The sequence below is a fragment of the Dermacentor silvarum genome, chromosome 8 (genome assembly GCF_013339745.2).
Source record: "Dermacentor silvarum isolate Dsil-2018 chromosome 8, BIME_Dsil_1.4, whole genome shotgun sequence".
In the NCBI taxonomy this organism is placed as follows: domain Eukaryota; kingdom Metazoa; phylum Arthropoda; class Arachnida; order Ixodida; family Ixodidae; genus Dermacentor; species Dermacentor silvarum.
The window spans coordinates 14,302,615-14,318,500 of record NC_051161.1 but is presented as its reverse complement, the minus strand read 5'-3'; the positions used below and the strand labels follow the sequence as shown (position 1 = coordinate 14,318,500).

Genomic DNA, 15,886 nt, shown 5'->3' with positions numbered 1-15,886 from the left:
GCACGTTAAAGAACCCTAGGTGGTTGAAATTTTCTCTAGTCCCCCACTACGGCGTGCCTTATAATCAGATCGTGGTTTTGGCATGTAAAACCCCATCATTTAATTTTTTTTTATACTTGCACCGCCTGCTTGTGGCAGCACAAGGCACCATGTAAACCAGAAAGTACTTGCTTCAAGCAATTTTATTTAGAAAAGATTCGTAAGCAGGTGAAATCAGCAGCAGAAAAAGCACTGAAAATGCCACTGTGATGTAAAAACAATGCTGATTTTAGTCTGTGCTGTTCTACATCTGCTGCTGCTTGTGTGCTGTGTCTAAGGGTAAATTATCGTTAATAAAGTGCAATTGTATCCCACAAATGATGTGCACTCGGGGCAAGTGCACTTGTGCACTCAAGCAGACAGGTGAAAAGCTTATTCACGATAGGGTTGGCGGTGATAGGTCACACAGACATGCATTTCTGATCATTATTCATGTGGGCATCCAAGTGTCGAAGCCAAATTAATTGGTAGACCAGCCTCCAAACATTTCGAAACGATGGAAGGTTTTTTTGTGTCACAGCTCGTCATCAGCCAAACCGCAAGTTGAGGTGGAGCAGTTAGCCTCTATGCAACAAAAAGTAACCGTGGTACGCATTAATTGGTAGGCATATGATGAGCGATTACAGCTTAAGCTGTCAGTCAATACATCGCCACTGCATTTTAATCATTAGTACTTTAGGTTGAGTGACTTATGTCCCCGGAAAATTTCATTGAACAGAAAGAGTGTTAGAAAATTAATTTACTATGGAGGGAATTTCGATACATTGGAGTCTTAACAGATCCTTACGGGAAGTGGGAAACATTTTATTATAGTGTAGGTTCATTGTAGCTGAGTTTAACTGATATTTAAACATGCTATTCATAGTCTAGTTCATGGCTTCCCAATCCTCCACATTGAGTGACAAATTGCATACAGGCTGGTTTGCTTGAACAATCTTTTGTCATGGTGTAATAGGACACTAAACAATGGGAAATAAGAAAAGAACAGGAAAGAGCGTCTCTAAATCTTTTGTTTTATAGATGGGCTGAGGATGTGTTCTACTCAGATGCTCTGATTTATTTGCAGGACAAGTTGCTCTAGCCAACTTGGAAACTGCGTGGGCCCCAAAACAAGAGGATGACTCTGAGGAAGATACTGCAGCAGTGCAACAAGGCTACACATTGGCCCCTGTGTCTGCACTCAGATGTCTGCTACAGTTAGTCGACGAGAGTGAAGTACTTCGAGCTTGCCTGGGTGGCCATAACACTGCCGTCCCGTCACTGGAATTTCAGCACCCATTACATGCCCTGGCTGTAACTTTGGCTCTAAAGGATCATTCACAGGTGCATACCTTGAAGACATGGCACCTTGTGTTGTCAGCTCCTCCGAAAATACTGTTAAATAGAGGGTGTAAAATTGGAGTGCTGCAACGATGTAACAAGTACAAGGGCTCATGCTCTTAAATTAAGTTGCTCATAGCATATTTTAAAATACTGTAAATGCATGTGAGTGCTTCAAATTTAACTTATTCTGTGTTGTAAGCAAAACTGCGTTTGGGTGAAGCATTTGAGCGAGAAATGAAAGAACAAATTTGATCACCGCATCTACTTGTTTATTACTAAAGAATCAAGACACAGGTTTGTGGAGAGGAAGTGAAATGTTAAAATCAAATCGTTTATTTCGACATGAGAGGAGACAGTACAACAGTCACAACAGTGATGCTGTGGGGTCAAATCAAAAGGCCATCAAGGCTTGACAAGGGCTTTCACACCATTTAACACATAGCAAACACCAACATGAAATCATAAGTACTTATAATACAGTGGCAAACATGTCTTTGAGTATTATATCACTTTTGTTCTGAACGCACATCAAAGAGATGTTTGTAGAAAAAAACGGTATCATTAAATTTTTTTTTTTTTTTTGAAAACTTGATTAGTGTTTAGCAAAGCACACTCTAAACCCATTTTTGAAGCCCTAAACTTACAACCAATGCCTGACATTTACAATTCGATTTTACTTAACAGATATCGTACTTGCAAAAAAAATCATGATTTTTTTTCTCACAGACTTGGCGCATTTAACACCGTGCACCTGCCCGTATAGCATGCGAGCCTCTGATGATTGGAAAATCCCTTACACACGTACTAACTATGGTCGCCAAATAATTAATTATTTACTGCCACAAACACTAAACAGGTGAAATGTTGGTCAACTTTTGTCAAGATTTTACAAGCATGGGATTGAATTTGTGTATTTTTGGGTTGAGATTTGCTGGAAGTTGCAGCAGTATGTGCTCTTTTACCTTAGCTTGTAGTGCTGGTATTTTAGTTTGCAAAACGAAATGCTGTCAAATTCAGTATCTCCTCCTCTCTTTTTAACTACACAAGAAAAGGTGAGCAAAGGCAGCATGATGGTACACAGTGCAGGGAATCTGCACACCTACAGGAAAGAGAAAGTATGCAAAAAGTATTTAGTGTCGTTATTAGTTGATTTGGAGAACACAGTTCCTTTAGTTAGTCATCTGCTGTTGTGTTAAAACTGTAGTTAGGGTTGGTTGGAAATCCAACAATTAGAAACTGTGTCACCAAAGGAAGACAACAGGTTTCCCATTGTACATCTCCTGTACTTCTCACACTGCATGTGCTTATTGGCAATGTGGTATTCTGTATTCTGCATGTAAAACATATACATGCATTAGGAGAACGTTAAATATTCCCTGAAAAGGAAAATTCTTTCCCTTTATGAATCTTCCTCCAATATAGGAAAATAGGGCATTGTCTGGGATCTCAAAGCCAGGAAGTTCAAGGGCTAAGCCAATTATGATGTAAAAGGATAAAAGTTACTAAAAACTGTGAAAAATGGAGCACAACTATTTGGAGAGGGAAAATGAAGATCACGAGAAACATTTTAAAAAAAAAAGCGACTTACTGTGGGACAGCCTGACCGTGTTAGATGCCTGATTACTGAGAACAGGGTCTCTGAGAAAGTTGTCTCGTTTTCTCTGCAGGGTGAAATGACAGCCTGGTGGGTGGAGCACCTGTGTGGCCTGTGGGATGCACCACGAGTACTTGAGGTGGCACTGGCGCACAGTTTGCCAGACACCGATAGAACATGCCTGCAAGTAGGTGCACTAAGTATTTTCCGGTGGTTTAATATGTAGTGAATTGATAGTTGCAAATCCAGTATAAAAGTTGCAAGATTTTTTCTTTGTGTTCCTCATGTCAAGCAAAGCACTTCACAAGAGCATTACTTTATGAATGAATGCTTGAGACATGGTGTCCCATATTGGAGTGTTGAGTATTGACCCATAGCCAACTCAAACTTACCCTAATGCTTTTTTTTGACGCAGGGTCACGAAGTGTACTTGACACCCATTGTGACAACTTCCTGTTGCCTGATAGCCGAGACAGCCATGGCATCCCGGCTTGCTGTGGGTGCTCGCAAGGAGAAATGCTCTGAGCTGCAGCTGCTCAGGACTCTGCTGAGCCATTTGAATGGCCCTAAATCATTCTGGTAGGTCCATTTTGTATGCGAAAATAAAACTTAACACTTACACACTCAAGCAATCTTGACAACACAGCTGGTGCTGCTGCCTAATTTTAATAGCACAGGAACCCATGCCCAACAGTCCTTTCTTGCGAGTGCACAAGCAGACAAAAAATTAAAAAAAGAGAGATCATTAACGAAAGGCAGAGAGGTTCGCCTGAGGAATTCGCTGGCCTGCTGCGTTTGTAGAGGAAAGAGAAGGGAAAGTGGTGATAGTTTCAGAGCTCATTTCAGAATGGCTCATTTCAGATTGCCTGCCAAGCTTTTATTGTGGTAGCAATTATATGAACACTCGAGGTGAATTTCTGCCGTTGTCGTCGCTGTGAGGTTTCTTATAAAGTCGAAGTGCGATAAGATCGCAGCCGTATGCAGTAGGTGCGAGGGAAAGCGTGTGAGGGTGAGCCGAGAAGCATGGTGGCTTGATGCAGTGGCCTCTTTTCGTGCATGCAAGGGAGGAAGGCGGGGAAGGTGCGTGCATTAGAAGGGGGGAATGCGGGGGGTGCAGGTTACCTCCTCTTCTATTCTGGCTGTGGCTGCACATGTCGCGGCTGGGCGACCCGATATAGGCTAGGCGACCCGATATAGATGATGGCTTTGTGTGCGCTGTGTTCTTTTGCGCCTTGTTCACTTTGAAGCGAGAGGCAGCATGAGGGAAAATTTGCTCACTGCTGCAGCTGCTCTTCATTATGCCAACATTCTGTCAGCGAGTGTCCACGGTCATTGAGTAAGATGTGTTTTGTTCATCTGTGCATGCTTGACACCGTGCTTGTTAGTTCAGTTACTAAGCGAATGTTTACAGCTGTTTATACAGCTGATAAAACTACTAACTGTACTACTTATAGCTGTTTAATAATTTGCTATCACAATCGCTGCTTCGCCTTTCAGGCGAAACTTATTTTTTTCAGCTATTGATCTGCTGCACATGTTGACAGGCAAGTCTGAGTGACAACCTTTCCTTATGTATTATTATTATCTTTTTTTCTTTCTTTTCTTTTTTTTTTGCTTTTTCTGCACAGTCCAACTCTCGTACAAAGCCAATAGGCGCATTCAGGTTACTTGTGAAATTTCTACCCCCACCCTGCAACACCCATAAACTGTTCACTTGCAGCTGAGTTTGCTGAAGGCATATTGGCAAGCTTGTTGGTTAATCATTTCTTTTATGGCGCAGAGTAGTAGACTACTGAAAGGCAGACAAGAAAAGTTAGAAAGCTCACATAATAGTACGTTTTCATGGCACTAAATTGTTAAGTGTGGACAGATGAAGAAAAGAAACAGTTATCATAGCTTTTTTCTCCCCCCCCCCCCCTTTTTTTTTTCACATTGTGTTTTAAGTGGTTATTGTACTCATCCCAGTTTTGGCCAACTGAACCACCTGTCAACATTCAGCTGTTTATGATTCTGGAGCCGAGTAATCGCGTCCCACCTTTAGCATAGCTTTCCTGAATCTTATAGGCAGTAGTGAATCACATCTGAAGGTATGCGGAAGGAAAATGAAAAGTTGAGCTGGAATGGCAGTTCTCACTTGTGGGCCACAGGGTGATTTTTAGAGAGAATCGAAGCCTCCCAATTCTTATACAGTAGACTTCCGTTAATGCGAATCTGGTTAATTCGATTTTTTGGTTCATTCAATCCCGACCGAAGATCCTGGCTTGCGCCCATGCATTTCTATGGGCTCCAACCCGTTCTTCCGGTCTCAAAATTTGTCTTCGCTGAATGATTCGAACTTGACTCACTAGCTTTGCCACAATGCCTCCATGCTATGCAGTGAAGCATACCAAAAATGGAAAGGGGCCAGTAAGATCCGTATTTGCTATCTAAAGATGGTGTCTATGACGCGTTGTGGCCCTAAAATTGGTTTTGGCTCATAGATGTTCCGTATAAAGTCCAAGGGTGATAACGCAGTCGCCGTGCGCCGTATGCTGTATGTGTGAGTGAAAACGTCCGAGGGGAGCCGATGACCGCGTCTAAATCTCGCACGCGCAAGAAAAGCAGGGAGGCGCGCCTTCTTTCGTTGCACTCGAGGCACCGGCGAGGGGGGAGGGATATCGCGGCGGCGTTGTACTGAACTTGGGCATCAACTGCTTACTGCGCGGCGGCGCGCGGTCGCGCGTGCCGTATCTTGAAAGTGATCTGCGTTGGGGCATAGTCTAGGCAGTGTAGGTGCGTCAGTGGCTCGTAGCTTTGTGTGTGCTATGTGTTCTCGGCGCTCAGTTTGCATTGAAGCGATAGACAACTGCACGAAGGTCACTTCGCTCGCTTCTGCAGCGGCGCTTTCACATGCCGCCAGCGTTTGACAGCGCCTGTTTGCGCTCATCGAGTGTGATGTGTCACAGCGTCTGCCAGCGCGTCGGCAACATCAACTGGAAAAGAAGAGTGCCGGCTTGGTGGGTTAGGCCAGCTGTAGCAAGCGGCAGGATCAGGTTTGAATGAAGGGAGGAGGAAAGGTCACGCCCGCGGCGGCAAGATCGCCGGGTTGAGGGATGCAGGCCCGCCTCGCACACGCTCGCATTCACGCACATGTGCGCTCGCTTCGCATTCCGTCGCGGCGGAGAAGGTGCTTCAATTGCTGCTCGCGTAAAAATTTAAAAATTTGGGGCTAAATCTCTAGATTGTTGGCGGGGAAAATTCGTTATTTCGGGGGGGGGGTCTCCCGCTGCCACTTCGTTACGTAGAGGTCTCAAAAACATGTACTTCTATGGAGTAACGGCGGGGAATAGAAAAATTTCTTTATATCCAGGAATTCGTTATATAGTGGTTCGTTATAAGCATGTTTAACTGTATATATGGTACGCCAAATGGCAAAGCCATCAATGAAACCAAAACCATCATCTGGGAAATCTTCGTGATGGCGGGGGGGGGGGCAAAGGTTGAGACGTACCGAAGGCGGTCAATAAATAGTCAACTTCACACGAGAATGCATTTCACACCACTTTTACAGCATTTTGCATACATTATGGCTGACGCCTAACCGAACACACGTGCCGGGCCGAACACGAAACGCTCATTTTGCAGCACATGCACCATCGCAATGAAGCGGTTTGAATGATCACAATTTCACTGCATAATTATGACAAAGTCGGCAAGCTTGGCGAGCTTGTGCTTACTGGTACTTTTATTTCCAGAAGTCTGTCAGCCTGGATTTCTTAGGCTTCACCGCAAGCAAAAGCGTAATGCGGGTCTCACAGTCTGTTTAAAGAGCCATCACACTGTCATTGTCATGGATTCTGATTACTTTTCTTATAAGGTGAAAATGATCCATTACTTTCAAAGCAGTCGCCGGAGTCGGTCTGTCTAGCGCATTGTCATTTTCCCCAGATGATGAGACGTTAGCATCTTGTAGACAACAGCGGCGCGGCCGCTCGGGCGCTATCTTGAAAGCAATCTGCGACGTGTACAAAGTGAGCTGCCCGCGCGGGCCTCATCTTCAAAGCGATCTGCGATGTGGGCAATGTACAACTAGTGCCGGTAGAGTCGTGTGCGCTGTGCTTTCGACGTTTAGTTCGCTGAGAAGTGAGAGACAGCACGGAGGTCAATTCGCTCGCTGCTATTGCCGCGCCTTCTTCTTCTTCCAGCGTGTTGACACCGAGTTTCCGTGGTCATTGAGCGAGATGTGTTCATGTTTACCTGTGCGCGTGTGACACCGTGCTTGGTAATTTAGTTAGTAAGCAAATGTTTACAAGTTTATACGGCCGATAAAACTACTATCCTTAGTTTGTATAGCTGTCTACTGATCTGTTATAGCAATCAATGCGTCGCCTTTCGGCCGAAACTGCAAATTTTTTTCTTTCCTCTTTCTGCCTCGGCGATCATATGTGCCTTCTCGAGAGAGAGAAATTTACGCTTCTTCGTTGGCGTAGCCATTTCGACCGGACACACACCACAGAAAACGGCAGCGATTGTGGTGATCCCGTGCAGTTTCGCGCAGGCCCGTGATGAGCACGCATTGATATGTATTGCAGTGGCTAATCGGTACTTTGAGTTTGATTTCGTTCGCGAAAACCTCGTTCAAGCGGACATACGATCATCTCAGCTTTGGAAGGGCCTTCTAATTTGACTACTCGGCAGTTCCAATTTCAATTCAGTCCCAGTTTCGTTCTCGAAAAGTTTGTTGGAGCGGAAATACCGAATAAAACGCCTACTTTATGGAGGTACTTTTTTTGTATTACTTTCTATGGGCAGCTGACGGGGAATCGGAAAATCTTTGTTGCGGTGAGTCGGACTTACTTGATTTGTCGCGCACCCATGTGAGTGTTGTGGGGTCTCACTCGGGCTCTTGGGACAAAGGAACGACAACACAGTAATGCAAATAAACAAAGGGGCATTTATTGCACCTTTCATACACTAATGCACGCTAGCCGAATTACTACCAATAGAACATTCACATGGGCGCGCGACAAATCAAGGAAGTCCGATTCACCATGACCGGATAGCGAGCGAATATGTTCGCCCCATGCTATCACACCAAACGCCTAGTCGTTCACGTGTACGGTCACGCAAACGGTGGCGCGTTCGAACGATCCGTGTTCGTCCATACCGGTGCCCCGCTCCTAGCCACGCGAGACGGTCTCGCAAAGCGTAGATCAGCGCACGCGCGGGACGTGCGCATCGCTCACCGATCCCAACCCTACCCAACCCGAAGCGGAAGCCCTTCGACCCCTTGCTCCCAAGCCACCCTGCCGTTTGGTGGCGCTAGCATCGCAACACTCGTGCCATCTCTCGTAATGCGCCGCAACCACCACGACTGCCGCCGGTGCTTGGCCACGCTTAGAAGCCAGATTACAGGAGACGTGCGAGAGTCGCGCATCCCCACAGTGTTCTATGGGTAGTAATTCGGCTAGTGTGCATTAGTGTGTGAAAGGTGCAATAAATTCCCTTTTGATTGTTTGCACTACTGTGTTGTCGTTCCTTTGGCCCAAGAGTGCGTGTGAGACCCCACAAGGTTAATGAACGGGCTACGAGTGTAACTGATTTAGTGCTTTTATTTTATGCTTCTTTAACTTTTGATAATGTCAGAATATGACAGCGATTTGTTGTGTATAGTTCTGCGAAAGGAGTTCCACATGTAGACACACACAGGAAACGTTGATAACTTCTGGTTCCTCCTTCTGCAGGCTTAATCACTCTGATGCCTTGGCCAAGTGGTTTTCCATGCTGGCCGCTTCGCTGCCTAACTTCACAGCAACCTGTGATGACAAGAACTGGTGGGATGTCCTCGAACTTCCAGAGTGTCTTAAGTCACTTGTTCAGAGTACAGCCTTGCAGCTTCAAGAGCTAAATGTGAATGATGGTAAGTTTATGTATGCGGATAGGAAAGCTCTGCCTTCTGGATGGTTAGTAGCTAAAAAAAATTATTTGTACTGAGACTCTTAGGCACAAGTTTTGTTGCAAAGCCACAATACGTAAAGCAACCCTTTAGTTGTGACTAATGTTCATCTCTTGTTTGATCACTGCGTTTGTTCATTTTTTGTGCGAAGAAACTGCAGACATAATATTTAACTAGGAGTGTACAAATATCAGATGTTAAATTTCATAGTGAATTCAAATAATGAAAACCAACTGCAAATTGAATCGAATATTTTTCGAATACGAATATTATTGGTTTTACAAAAATGAAATTTTTTTTCACCAACCAGAGGTGCGAAAAAGCAAAAACAAGTTTATTGCACAGCAAATAACATACAGAAAAATTCAGCTTTGTAGTGAACAAAACTCTCTTGTACAACACCTTTGCATGACAGTATTTAATGTTGTCATGAAGGAAGGATAGCTGCTCGACATGTTGGGGGCACAGTGGCATTCTCCTGTATGTCACAATTTCTTCAGACAGCGAAAAGAGCTGCTCACTTAGACACACTGGAAGCGGCAGGCATCTCTTCGCAAGGCGAGTCAACAGTTGGCACTGTACCATCCATATGGATCTTCTTTTTGGCCAATAATTTCATCATATACGTCTTTTAACCTGTTCTTGTGGCAGTGAAAATTTATGCCACAATCAAGTGAAAATTGCTGCTGATTGATGAGCTTATCGAAGTCTTTCCACAGTGCTGACGGGGAAGGAGCCTCTTCAGAAGCTTTCGTTGTTGAAGACATATCTGGATCCCTTGGTGCTTAAATTTTCCTTCCTTCCGCTAAAGCAGGATTTTTATACCAGTTTGCCTTTAAAGCATCCTGGTGGTACTCAACTACTTTTGAACGAGGGTCTGAAATCATTGCCAAGCTTGCTGCTTGGTCAAATCTGTTGTTTGGAAACTGTGTTTTTAGGCACTTAGCTAGATTAGGAGCAGACACAGAGGTTTCCACCTGGCGACTGGTGTTGTACAGATGCATGAAGAGGCAGCACAGTGTGGCTACTAAGCTGATTGTGTGGGGTGGCCATAAGCGCCAGCAGGGGCCCCATGACAGTGCCCCTTCATGACGTTTTATGTGCTCCAGTGCACGAAAAAAAGTTTCACTGCGATGCATTTTGTATGCTTCGCCGCTTAACACGCCTGTACTGTGGTGAAGCTGACTTAACCGACAACAGCGATTTTGGGGATTTCGAATAGTAAAAGTGGCTTTCAAATTTAATCGAATACCAACCGATTCGAATTGAATATTCGAAGTTCCGAATATTCACTTTCCATTTCATTTAACCTCGTCAGCTTGATGTGGTGTATGTTGCTCAGTTACAGGGAAGACCTTATTAATTTTGGCGTTGGTTTTTGCTTAGATTTCGCATGATGGCCTTCATGCAAATGTTTCTTAAGTGGATGTCTGCTAAGCACATTGTGCTGACCGCTTTTGTCAGAAAAATGGAAGAAATAAGGGGTTGCCTATTACTGCAGGCTGTGTTATACATGTGGCATCTTGTGTAGCTAGCTTTTGATTTTGGGTAATGATTACCAAAAATGAAAAGTTTCCATCTTTAGAAGTAAAAGGCCCAGCATGCACATGCATGCATGTGCTTCAGTGTTGATGCTGTAAGATCTTGTGCTCTTGGAAAATCTATGTTCAGAATATAAGCAACGACAATGTTTGATGTGTGTAAGCCTGAGAAATATTGAGAAAGGATAGTGTAATCCTAGTGGTGTCATTATTGTGCATGTATATGGATGCTGGAGCAGTATTTTTCACTCTTGGCAATGTTTTTATTGTGTGAGGCTCACATCCAGTGCCTTGCCTCACTGTAGCAGCAGGCACTCATTGATATTCCTATGGCTCTGCTGTTCATCCTATCAGTGTACTACTGGACAGCTATTATACGTACATGAAAATAACACTGGTCTGCAAAAGGTCTGCAAGTTCATTGACCTGCAGACCTTTTTTGCCGCATCTGCTCTTTCTGGTATAAACCTACACCATGTTTGCAAACAATGGTAGGCACCGTCGATAAATTCTAGGTTCTATAGCGCCATCGCGTAGGCTCCACCCACATTCGCTGCCCCCATGTGCATGCCTAGGACGGTGCTCTTTCCTTTTTTTTTTCTTTCTTTTGGGGGAGGGCATGCCAGCATGTTTTGAATATGAGGCATGCGGTATTGGGGGATTCCAGAATAATTTCGACTATCCGGGCTTCCTTAACTTCACCCAATGCATGTTCTTGCATTTCACCCCCATCGAAATACAGCTGAATGAGTTGGTAGGCCTAGCTCGCTGACCACCGCGATGACAGCCGACGGCGCCTTCGATCTGGCTGCAGCTTGTTTTTTGACAGCATGATTAACCTGAGTTTAAATTAATTGGTTTTCTCAGTGTCATCGGTGTGAATAGCAAATGAAATATAGTACTTGCAAGCCACCTGAGCCACCTCGCTGAGACGGTCGGTGTTTGCTTTCTGTCTGCGAGATCAAACCAGGTGAAATGTCATCAGATCGTTACTCGTGATCACGCCAGTGGTTCAGTACCGAGCGCTGCATTACAAAACACGCGAATTCGGCACAGTTTTGTTCTATGGAGTACTATTTCATGTGAAAAATTAGCTGTAGCCGATTTCCATGTCGCCGTGAGCTGCGATAGAAGTGATCGCTTCGGCTGGGTGATGAGACAGGCGAGGTACTGGCTCTACGGCAACACCGGCTGTGTAGGCCCACGCAGTCTGAGCTGTTGGCCGCGGCCGTCCAATCACTCCAACTCTACATTTTATTTCGTGCATCGTGGAATTTCATTAACACGTTTAAGCGCATTTATGACATCCACACTGCAATTAACGCAGCTGCAACCGTGCTGCCTGCGTAGGTGAACGTGTGATAGGATACCTACACGGCGAGTGGCTCAATTCTTTGAGATAAAATAAATTTGAATGTGATGGTGCTTTGAGATGCATCTGATTGCTCGACCTACATTCAAGGCTTATCCTAATCTAGGTTTTCTACAGTTCGCCAATAAATTGTAATGGCACGCTATTAACGATCCTAATATCATACCATATGTTGGCTGATGCACGCCACGCAAAATAACAGACAAGCTTAACTGTTACAAATTGTCTGGTGCATAATGGATGATCTGGAATCAGAAATCAACTTTCAGGCTTTTCACCGTAGCTGCCCCAGTGCTTGCAACAGTTTTCATTAACAGGAAATCTATGAAAGCTTGAGCCTCTTGCGTATTTCGTAGCAATGCACTTTGTCGATATACTGCGTTTTCTTTGTTGTAAAACCATAGAATAAAGACCTCAGACTCTGAACACACACGCATCCGCAAAACCTAGCGGTTACTGTGGTAAGTGTGGGGTTCTAAATTGTGTAGCTGCCTAAAATTGTTAATCTGTCATGGCATGAATGTTCAGGGAGAAAACACATTAAGTTTTACTTGATGATACTGTCTTATTGAAGAACTGTGGTTAGTACAAGTGTAGCTTACATATTTATGGCATATTCTGCTTTAACATGCAGACATACAGGAAAGCTTGTGCGGTGCTTTATATTGCTGACAGGTAGTGTCCACTTGTTCTGCTGCCTGACATTAAGGCCTTGAAAACCTTATTTCTTTATTGTTTGCAATTCTTGGACTTCCTCAGGTTCCTGCAGCAGGGACTGGCTGTGGTCCTTTGGAGTGACATGGGCTAGGGTGGGCCTCTGTGCACTGCAAATGTTGGTTCCATGGGACCCAGTTGATCCACTGTACAAGGCAGCTCTAAAGTTGGCACATGCACAACAAGAGGTAAGTTGAAGGCTGAACTAGTTTGTGTTAGGGTTATTTTGGATGGATATAAACTGTGAGGTGCTTGTTACTCTCAATCATTTTTAAAGGGGCTCTGAAACACCCCTCGGGCTTCGTGAAAAAACACAGTCCGCAGATAGCATACGCTGCTGTCAACATCTCGGCCAAGTCCTGCAGTCGTGCGCGGCGCGTGGAGCTCGCAAGCAGAGCGCCGTCACCTTTCTCTCAGACGCTCTCTCTCCAACAAAAGCCTGCTCCTCACTCTTCTCTGGATGCTTTATTTCGTAATATAGCAGATATCCACACACGGCTGCTATTGGCCAATAGCCGACATCAAACAAGAAGGGTGTTTGGATCGGTGCACTTCTTCCTGCTGATACTGTTTATATTTATTGACGCAGTTTAATATGCAGGCTGAAGTAAGCGAAAATATGCTTTTGAATTTGAATAATAATTAAATATCTACAGAAGAAGCAGACTGTCGTCTGATCATACTCAGCCGTGGCCGCCCGCGTAGGAATTAAGGGGGGACGCGGCTTTTGCATCGCAATATTTGGCCAGTGAAAATCACATTTTCAGTTCGTATGACTTCTTTTCTATTTTATTTCAAAATTTCTTCACGGAAAATCGCGCGGAAATGATGTAAAAAATGTTTATCGAAGCTAAGGTGGCGAGGAGTTTCTCGAAAATAGCGAAAAAACGGCATTTTTCAAGCCGCGATATCTCCGCAACCGCGTAACCTAGCGCCGCCATCTTGGTCTCTATGGATAGCGCGATTCTCCGTCTTCAAATCTGGCGCCTCGTCCAGCTGCACCAGGCAAGAGCAAGCGCACAGCAAGCAAAAGTTTCAAGGACTCGCGGCGGTTTCTGATCGGCAGCGCGCGCCACGTGACTGTACGCGGCTCCGGATTGGTCTCCCGGGCGGTTGCCCTTAGCAACCGGCGGAAAGGTCGTCAGCTCCCCGCGCTGACGGCGCTGAGGAGCCGATTTCGCGTCTTTTTAACTCGTCGCGGCGTGGTTTAGAGATCGTATCTCACTCATGATAACGGACCGGCGCTCGCTTGTTAGAGAAACGAAAAACGGTTGTCAAGCTCGGCCCTTCTTAGCTTGGAGAACGGCTCTCGTCTGTTATCACGGGCCGGCGATTGTTCAAGAATAAACGCAAGACTGCACATCAATTTGGTGCTCGTAAGTCGAAGCCACCGATCTCTAAAACAAAGTTTGCTCCGGCGACTTCAGCAGTGACAATGACGGTGGCATGCAGTGCGACGCAGACGTGCAGCTGAGCACCTCAAGCATGGATGGAACATCGTCCGCGCGTATTGGCGAAACTGTTCAGGAACCCAGCCGAAAAAGATGCTATGCGGAAAAAGAAAGCTGCAAAAGCTCATCAGACCATCAGGTCAGATGGTCAAGCGATGCCGCATCGCAAAGGACACAAAGGACTATAACCCTGGTGCCTATTAAAGTTTGACAACTTTGAACCTTGTTTTCTCAGTACAGTTTTTTTGGCATGTTGCTCAGCTCGTGGAGCAGGTATCTTGGTAACTACTTTACACATTTTGATTGCGTTTGTTTTGTCAGACTCACTGAACTGTACTTTAGGGGATAGCGCTCTTCTTTTTTTATCCTAGTGTTTTAAGAATTCGTAGTAGGGTTCCTTGTTTGCAGTGTAAGCGTGCTCACTGCAGTGGGACTGGAGAAAACATAAACTACAAATTTTAGTGTTGAAAAAAAATTATTTCGAGAACGCTATCCCCTTCTGCATACATTTGGCTGTGCATACAGTATTTAACAAACTTTTCACTTGATTTCGTAAATCCTCCAGTCCCTCCACGAGGTTAAAGGAAGAAATAATTTGTCTAGCAAAAAGTTTTCATGGTACCGCTTTGAAATTTTTATGAAAGCATCATAGAGCCATTCTTATTCTATGTACCAATTTTCATTGACATCCACCAAGAAACAAGAAAGTTGGTACCGAAAGCCGCGTCCCCCCTTAAACTTTGCTTATTAGTGTCTCATAGCCGTTGGGTCTCACTAGTTTCAACTAGTTTTGAACAGACAACTAGCCTCAAACCACGGGAAACTTAAGGTCAGACCACATACGCTTTTGCCAGCGCGCATTCACTCCTGACCGCTCCTGGTTAGATGCCTTGTCAGACTTTGGTTCATGTTGAACTGTTGTTAGCACTTCAAAATGCACGAGTTGGATGTGTCTATTCTCTGTCAGTCAAGCTGTTGCAGGACAACACTGGACCACACCACGTAGCCCAGCCAGACAGGAGCATATGAACGCGAGCGCGCACTCTAGCCCTGTTGTGCACAAAGTAAATGTTGCAGTGGCACGTAGCTACGGTCTGCTACGTAGCGTAGATAAAAGTAGTGCTGTCTAAATGTGCATGCAAATTCAAATTTGAACTGTGTGCCATGGTGACGTTCAGTAGGCAAAGCCTTGTGGACACGCCCCACTCCGCCGTAGCCTTCACAGTGCAACTCATTGAAGAAGGAGTGGAAGCACTGCTCCTTTTGCTGAATACATTGAAGTACTTTTTGCAGCAAAGTATTTCTGAAGTAGCCTAATTTAACTTCAAATGCATTTCTCAACTTCGATAAAGAGTAGTTCAGGGCCTCTTTAAGAGTTGAAAGAGCATCCTGCAAAAATACTTGATTAAACATCAAGCATCCTTTTTCTTTTTGTTTGCTTGGTCTGCAACCTTTGAGAACCTAGGAGTTACTGTTTGTGGCATATGGCATTGGTAACATAGCTTTGTGGCCAGCAAGACAGCATCTAATTGTATTGGTATTGCTGTAAATGCTTGAGTTTCATAAGTTGCTCTTAATTATTTTACCACTTGTGTAGAAATCAAAGGGGATTTTACCACTGTATCTATGTAAATCCAGTCTCTCTCAATCCCTTAGTTGACAGTGATCTCTTGACCTGCTCACAGGACATTCAGGAACTGCTTTGGGTAATTCATTTAAACAAAAGAATGCAAATAAAACTGGAAGCTAAGCTAGAGACAATAATAAATCTGTATTGTATTTGCGGCTGGCAGAATTAGATTTGAGGCATTTTAAAGGGCTCCTCACCAGGTTTGGCCATTGCAAACAAACAGGCACGACACATAGATCACATGATAGTGATTGTGTCTGCAAAGTATGGAACTGCTGCATGGCACG

General features: G+C 44.6%; 1 protein-coding gene across 1 annotated transcript in view; it reads left to right on the top strand.

Annotated features, from left to right (window-relative positions):
- Positions 1-15,886, top strand: part of LOC119461954 (midasin-like) — a 268,647-nt gene that overhangs the window by 163,308 nt on the left and 89,453 nt on the right. Inside the window, 5 exon segments of the mRNA XM_049672349.1 lie at positions 1,106-1,362; positions 3,030-3,143; positions 3,372-3,535; positions 8,680-8,855; positions 12,564-12,706. Of these exon segments, the coding sequence (XP_049528306.1) occupies positions 1,106-1,362; positions 3,030-3,143; positions 3,372-3,535; positions 8,680-8,855; positions 12,564-12,706 (854 nt within the window).